General features: G+C 37.6%; 1 protein-coding gene across 3 annotated transcripts in view; it reads right to left on the bottom strand.

The window, feature by feature from the left end:
• Nucleotides 1–5,401, bottom strand: part of LOC106879332 (protein N-terminal asparagine amidohydrolase) — a 30,527-nt gene extending 25,126 nt beyond the window's left edge. The window contains exons 1-2 of one of the 3 annotated variants that reach the window (XM_014928839.2): nucleotides 5,155–5,383; nucleotides 4,263–4,318 (exon numbers count right to left, since the gene is read on the bottom strand). In XM_014928839.2, coding sequence (XP_014784325.1) covers nucleotides 4,263–4,318; nucleotides 5,155–5,230 — 132 coding nt within the window. In that variant the 5' untranslated portion in view covers nucleotides 5,231–5,383. Of the gene's footprint in view, nucleotides 1–4,262; nucleotides 4,319–5,128 lie in introns of all 3 variants that reach the window. The other 2 variants (XM_014928841.2, XM_052968359.1) reach the window with 2 other exon arrangements.
• Between the last annotated feature and the right edge of the window lie 2,893 nt (nucleotides 5,402–8,294).

Raw genomic sequence — 8,294 nt, forward strand, 5'->3', positions numbered from 1 at the left:
TATATATATATATATATATATATATATATGTATGTATATATATATATATATATATGCATGTATGTATGTATGCATATTATACATACATTCCATAGACAGGGGTGGTTCCTTGGGCAAATGATAGCAACTCCTTAGCCTCCCATGCCAAGAATACAGTAAAGATGTTGGCAGCAGGATGTTGGATAACTGACAAGGCAGAGGAGTCCTAGACCAACAGTTTGAAGATTATTGCAGCCAAATGGAAGATCTGTACTATCAGACAATGGTTTGGCATCAACTAGCAAGTGAGCTGCTACTACAGGTCAGTCCCACCATCAACCTTGCTTGTTGCACTCTTGTACACCACTTGGTACGTGGAGTGGAAGCCCAGAGAAGCAATCTGGTTTGGGAATGATGCCAACTGCCTTACTCACTGTCCAAGGTGTTTTGTTCAGAGAAGTGGGAAACCCTGTGACAGCTCACACCCAATAGTCACAATCAGTATTAATGAGGGCTATCACCAAAGAACTTTAAGTGGAAGACGTAACCTTGGATTTGACTCTTAATTACATTTCTCATATGACAAACCTAATGAATATCTAAAATATATTAACCCAATGGTTTCTATGCATATCGTAAAAGGCAACTAAAAGAGATTGAGGCAGGATTGGCACTCTGACCTCATAAAACCCTCACCAACAACAATTACCAAAACAGACCCTGACTGGTGAACAGGCATCATCTACCAAGAGTAGTCAGGAATCACCAACAAATGGTGGATGCAGCAATGTTTTGTTACAGCACATACCTCCATACTACTACTACTACTACTACTACTACTCTCAATACTGGTGAACCATATCTGGGTACAAATGCCTGTGTTGGTTATGCTTAAAAGAGTTTATACAAATCCTGTTACATAATTCACAGCAATTACTGAGTAGACAAAATGAAGCATTTACTACTTGTGTCTACAAATTCTTCAAACTACCCTGATTTTATCACAAATCTAAATGTAGTGCTTTGAATCTCTCCACACAATTTTTACCCATGTATATTAGAAGTACATCATATGCTTATTTAATTTAAATAAGTCTGTAGTACACCTTGGCCCCTTATCTTTCACTATGATTATCATTCAACATACTTTTCTGAAATCCTTATTTGCTTTCCCTATTCCAAATCACCACTTACTCAAACTGTATAATTTCACATTCCATACTTCTTCAGTTCACTCTACATTCCACTTGTAATTCCATTACAACAATTTAACTTAATATTTTATGTTGCAAATACTTAATCGATGGTTTCTAGTTTTGAGAGGGGCTGAATCTCGCATGAGCACACACACAGACATTTCAGGTAATGTGTCTGATGACATCAAGTAATACACATATAATGACTGTGCAGTTTGACTTGGTGTTGGAATGTTATAGTTATTTCCTGAAGATATTCTCAGCTAATGTACAAATTTTGGTTTCACATTTTAGCACAAGGCTAGCAGCTTCACAGGAGGGGGTAAACCGATTACATTAATTCCAGTGCTCAACTGGTACTTATTTTATCGACCCTGAAAGGGCGAAAGGCAAAGTCAACCTCAGTGGAATTTGAACACAGAATGTAGCAATGGACAAAATGCTGCTAGGCATTTTGCCCAGCATGCTGATGATTCTGCCAGCTCACCACCTTAGCTAACATACACATTTTTAAGATCTGTTTACTCCTATACCCACATTTAACTATATTCATACTTTTCATTGAGCTTACAATTTTTAATATTAATTCCTTATTGTTACAATAAATTCTTTATTCTAGTAACTGTCAACCAATGCATACATCTAAACCACACTCACTGTTTCATCTTACAGGTAATAAACTTGTGAGCCTGAATCCCATTGTAGTCAGCTGGTTTACAACCATATACTTACTTTACTTCTCAACCCTCTTGCCTCTCTCTTCCTCTACTAAGCATAACCTTTCCTTCCCACATACACATTGACCACCATACAAAACAGCTATAGGCTAGTAGGCATATTTAATCTTGTATTTCACCCCCACCTCCACCGCTTGAAACTCTATACCCTCTCTTCATGTAATGCCTCATTATCTTCCCAGTGGCTAGTCCACCCAATTTATAATTCTAATTTACTTGCCTCATATGCTGATGCTATTCTACACATGGACATCTTCACACCATCGCACTTAGCATCCCCCCTTCCCTATCCATATTCACACCAGCCATTTCTTTCTATATACCTCCACAAACTCTCAAACTTTATACACTTATCCCTTGTCATGTTTGTTACTTTCTGTCATCCTCTTATTATGACCTTTGCCTCTCTTCTTTTTAAGCTCACCTCTCTATACACCCCACTATTAGTATATCATTACTTCCTATTAAGGCTCTATCTCATTGTTCCTTTGATGATGGAATAGATTGCAACTATAATGTTGGCTGCCAATCGGCTGCAGGGAAATGCACTATCTGCACCTCTATTCTTGAAACAGCTGTAAGAGACTATCTGCACACCTTCCTTCGTCCTTTCTTCTCATCCAGCTTTGGATTCTATCTATGATGACCAGCTTTACCTAATACCAATAATTTAGACTTACCGTTTAATTGTTCCAGGAGAATACTAGCGTGTACTATAACTGCCTCAACTGATCTTTTATCAACCGCTTGTAATCTATATACCTGTAACAATTCTAACTTTCATGTTTAAATGTCATACTGTGATTCAATACCAATTGTTCGTCTGTTCATACTTTTATTCTACCTGCTCAACTGGAAAACAGCTTGTAACCAATCTTCAGGAAATAACTATTACATTCCAACACCAAGTCAATTTTTGTGTATTACTTGACGTCATCATACATATTACCTGAAGTGTGTGTGTGTGTGTGTGTGCGTGCGAGAGAGAGAGAGAGAGAAAGAGAGAGAGAAAGATAGAGAGAGAAAGAGAGAGAGAAAGAGAGAGAGAAAGATAGAGAGAGAAAGAGAGAGAGAGAAAGAGAGAGAGAGAAAGAGAGAGAGAGAGCTACAGCCCCTCTAAAAACTAGAAACCATCGATTAAGTATTATCCTAGCCTAATGAGTCAATCAAGCAATATCAATATGTGAAATCACTATAAACCATGAGATCAAAAACACTTTCAAACTTAGGAGAATGAACTGAAAATAAGGAGGCCCCAACATATAAAAGATTCACAAACAAACACATCAAGCATACATTCCTATAGCTAAATCAACAAAATTATTAGTTGGTTTATAAACTCTTGCGCACACGCACACACACACACACACACTCTCTCTCTCTCTCTCACACACACACACACACACACACAAACATGAAATCTTTTCTGTACAAATATCGGGATGGAGAAAAAATTTCAAATAATGAAAGGTGTTGATTGTCCAGAGAAATAAATCAATAATCGGGGCTAGTGCAGTTTCGCACCTCTCCTTGAAAAATGCATTTTTAAAAAAATGTTTTTGGATTCCTACGTTTTAGATGTCGGAGATTACGAATTCTTTTATTCTTTTACTTGTTTCAGTCATTTGACTGCGGCCATGCTGGAACACCGCCATTAGTCTAGCAAATCGACACCAGAGCTTATTCTTTGTAAGCCTAGTACTTATTCTATCGGTCTCTTTTGCCGAACCGCTAGGTTATGGGGAAATAAACACACCAGCATTGGTTGTCAAGCGATGTCGGGGGGACAAACACATACACACAGACATATATATATATATATACACATATACGACGGGCTTCATATCTATCTATCTCTTAATACACATATCTATATGCTTACTGAATTTAAAATTTTGAAAACGTGGTTTCTGGCATATTCGGAATTTCTGTCATCTAAAACATAGGAAAAAAAAATTTGAACTTTTTCAAAATTTTAAATGGGAGTGTGAGGGGGGGGGATAAGAAATTAAAATTTTTTTTTTTGCATGTTCGTAATCTCCGTCAGAAAAATGCATTTTTCAAGAAGAGTTGCGAAACTGCATTAGCCCCACCTAATAATCATTTTTGCTACGTAATGTAGAAAAAAAGGAATCGATCGCAGGCTCTTTTTAAATCAGAGACATCGATAAATTTGTGAAAATATTTATTTAAAGATGCATTACTAATTAGTTTTTATTAAATGATTATATCAATATAACGGGATTTCGCAATCACTTTTTCAAGCTCTGAAACAATGAGAATTTAAAGAATAAGGTTTGACAATTCATAAAATAAGAGAGAAAGCATAACAAAATCGATAGTAACTGACCTTTAAGGGAGGAAAAAATTCCCACAACTCTTTAAGTGGACGTGGTAGAGCAGCACCTAGTGGTTTACCATAAATTATTAGAGGCATTTTTTAGAATATTTTCAATTCAATTGGCTTAAATAGAAAAGTGAAACAACAAATACACGGAAGAAAGTCGCACACCTTGCTTTGCACTAAACGGTCACAAGGCAATTGTGTTCCTCCTAATAATTCAGCCGTATTTTTTTTATCCAATAATGAATTTGCAAGCAGTACGTTTTGTTTTGTTTTGTTCTGTTTTTCACTATGATCGAAGTCAACATACTAATGTGAAAATCGTGTCGAATTACATCAACAAAAGTTTTGTCTTTGGCATTTTGCCATCAGAGTAAACATAGAAACCTCTATTTATTTGTAGGAAAGGTAAACATATTAAGTGAACACACCGACATTCGACAAGTTACGCTTATTTTACAGAGACGGTGGGTGTATTTAACGTGATACTTATTACAACAAAGATTGCAGGATGTTTAATTTTAATTCAAATTACGCCAGTAATAAAGACAGGGCCATTATTTCAATGACAGAGAGGAAACAACTCTAGAATTTGTATACATTAAAAATAAAATACATTGCGACTGTTTGACCTAGTAGTGACAACGCTGGATATATATTAGTTTTGTTAGACTTCTTCAATAGGGAATACTGTTAACCTTATTGCATCACAAGAGATCGTTGTCAGAATATATATATGTATATATATATAATGTCATTATCATCATTATTTAATCATTTAACGTCTACTTTTCCATACTTGCATGGGTCCGATGGAATTTGTTGAGGCAGATTTTATATGTCTAGATGCCCACCCTGCTGTCAGCACTTACCTGTTTCGAAGCAAGATAATATTTACCCATAAACGTGTTTTCCATTGAAGATTGGAAACAATGAACATTGCTTGTATGACGGTGGGGCTCATTTACATGCATCACATGTTGTCGAGACAAAGGTACATACAAACACACACACACACGTTCTCTCAAAAGTTTATGAAATTCATAGGAGTGGCTGTGTGTTAAGAAGCTTGCTTTCCAACCACATGGTTCCAGGTTCAGTCCCACTAGATGACAACTTGGGCAAGTATTTTCTATTATAGCCTTTGGCCAACCAAAGCCTTGTGTGTGAATTTGGAAGACAGAAACTGAAAGATGCCAGTTGTATGTGTGTGCGTGCGTGCGTGCGTGCGTGAGTGTGTGTGTGTGTGACTTTGTATCTGTGCTTGTCCCTACCACTGCTTGACAACCAGTTGGTACCCCAGCTCATCAAAAGATACAATCTTCTCTCTCCATCTTTCCAGATCATCAACTGACCTCATGCTTAAAAATATCTTCTTTCTATCCATTCCTTGATGTTACTCAACCACTCCCTTCATGTTCCTGTACTTCTTTTATCATACATTTGTCCAAGCTTGTGTTGCAACCATATGGTTTCAGGTTCAGTCCCACTGCATAGTACCTTGGGTAACTGTCTTCTACCACAGTCCCAGGCCAACAACCAATGCCTTGTGAGTTTGGTAGACAAATACTGTGTGGAAGCCTGTCATATGTGTGTCTGTCCTCTCACACAGGTGTTCATTTGTTTATGTCCCTGTAATTTAGAAAACCAGAAAGGATTGAGTTACTCAACCAAAACCCTTCAAGGCAGAGCTCCAGCATAGCCACAGTACAATGACTGATACAAGTGAAAAAAAAAAAAATGAAGACATCTCCATATCATATTCGTTAGAGGTAGAGTGTCTTGCTGTCTGTCATGTTACAAAACCAAACCATTTCGTTTTCCTCATTTTAATGATTTATAGAAACAGCTTTGTGGTTGACAATTTATTTCGTGAAATAAAATGTGAAGGATCTTTCTGTAACGATTCAATTCAAAAACTGTTCTTTGGCTATCTTTCACCATCAAACTTCCAAAACTCATACCAAGTGTTTAGCTGTATTCACTGTTGGGCTTTTAAAAAATATTTGTTATTATTGTAATTTTATATTTCCCAATATGGTCTAATTTTGTTAAAGCCATTGAAGTTGCTACAATCCATCATTTAATTTTTTCTTTCATCTCATATCTTCCATTATTCTTCTTCTCATCAATTATTCAAATTCATCATACCCAGTATGATTTCGAACTGTATCTACTAGTGGAGTCCTGGTTTGTGCGTTCCGGCATTTTGAGGAGTATGGAACCACCTCTTAGCCAATATTGTTCCCAGGTCTGCTCTGACACAGAGTAGTAGTACCTGTCAGGTTCTCAGTTACAAGTGAAACCGCATGTAACCATCTGAGCTAGGATTGATATCATTGGATGTAGCATGGTAGAAGTGAACATTTTTGGCAAATGAATCTTATTAAATCAATGGCAAGTATCACTAGAAGATGAGCAGATGAATAGACAACAAACTATCAATAGTGAGGATCAACCTGTTCAGTTAGCGAACTACTATCATCCAAAGACATGGTGTACACAGATGGGATATTTTAGCTAGCAAAAGACCAATGTAACCCAAGCCAGACATTCATGCCACATCACTCAATCAGGACATCTGGCATGGAAGGGTTGTATTGGTCTGGCAATTCACCAGACTAGATAATGATGACAGAATATACTGTACAATATGCTGCTAGTTGATACTGAAAATAATGTATATGCATGTTTGGATACAGGTTTCCTATTAAACAGAAGAAACTTTCTAAAGAAATCAGAATTGCTTCACACGCCCAAATTTACACGGTGTCAAGCTAAATCCCCAAAAGCTTGTGGACATGTAGATAAGAAAACTTGAATGTTCTAATGAAATGGAAAAGATATTTGCTGTGATATATTACTTGTCCAAGATGCTACCATCCATCTATGTTATGATAGAGCAACTGTCAGAGTTGCCGATATACTCATCATTGATTTAACATCCACTTATCCATTCTTGCATGGGTTGGACAGAATTAGCTGAGACAGATTTTCTATGGCCAGATGCCGTTCTTGTTGCTAACCCTCAATTGTTACCATATAAGATATTTCCATGACCAGGCATGTTTTCACAGAAGATTGGTAATGAAGGACACCACTTGCATTAAGGTGACTCTCATTTACAGCTATCACATGTCAAGGCAAGGAGACAGTAAACACACACACACTTGTACAACAAGCCTCTTTCAGTTTTCATCACCCAAATCCACTCACAAGGCTTTGATCAGCCCAGAGCTATAGAAGACACCCAAAGTACCACACAGTGGGCCCAAGTCAAGAGCCATGAGGTTTGGAAGCAAACTTCTTACCACATAGCCATGCCTGCACCTACTATTTGTACAAATTTCTTTGACGTTTCTACCTCAAAATAGCAACTTCTCACTCTTAAGTCAAAATTTATGTAGGATTCATCTGAAAAATTAGTCTTCTTCTAAGGCCAAATAAAAAAAGAAATTGTTTTCCAGGTATGATCTTAGAAATATTGGTACAGATCAGCAGACCTATATCCCTCTTAAAGGCAGGTTAACTAGGAAGTTAGTTTTTGTATGTGGCAGATGTTCAGGTGCAATAAACTCTGTAAATGTGCAGAAAACAACTTGTCTCATTCCAGGGAGAAAAACTAGACGTAGTTGATAGCTTCTGCTATCTGGGTGACCAAGTTAGTAGTGGGGGTGGGTGCGCTGAAAGTGTAGCTGCTAGAATAAGAATAGCCTGGGCAAAGTTCAGAGAGCTCTTACCTCTGCTGGCGACAAAAGGCCTCTCACTCAGAGTAAAAGGCATATTGTATGACACATGTGTACGAACAGCCATGCTACATGGCAGTGAAACATGGGCCGTGACTGCTGAGGACATGCGTAAACTCGTAAGGAATGAAGCCAGTATGCTCCGATGGATGAGTAATGTCAGTGTGCATACCCGACAGAGTGTAAGTATCTTGAGAGAAAAGCTGAACATTAGAAGCATCAGTTGTGGTGTGCAAGACAGACGATTGCGCTGGTATGGACATGTGGCGAGAATGGATGAGGATAGCTGCGC

This window comes from Octopus bimaculoides, chromosome 5, assembly GCF_001194135.2.
Source record: "Octopus bimaculoides isolate UCB-OBI-ISO-001 chromosome 5, ASM119413v2, whole genome shotgun sequence".
Classification (NCBI taxonomy): domain Eukaryota; kingdom Metazoa; phylum Mollusca; class Cephalopoda; order Octopoda; family Octopodidae; genus Octopus; species Octopus bimaculoides.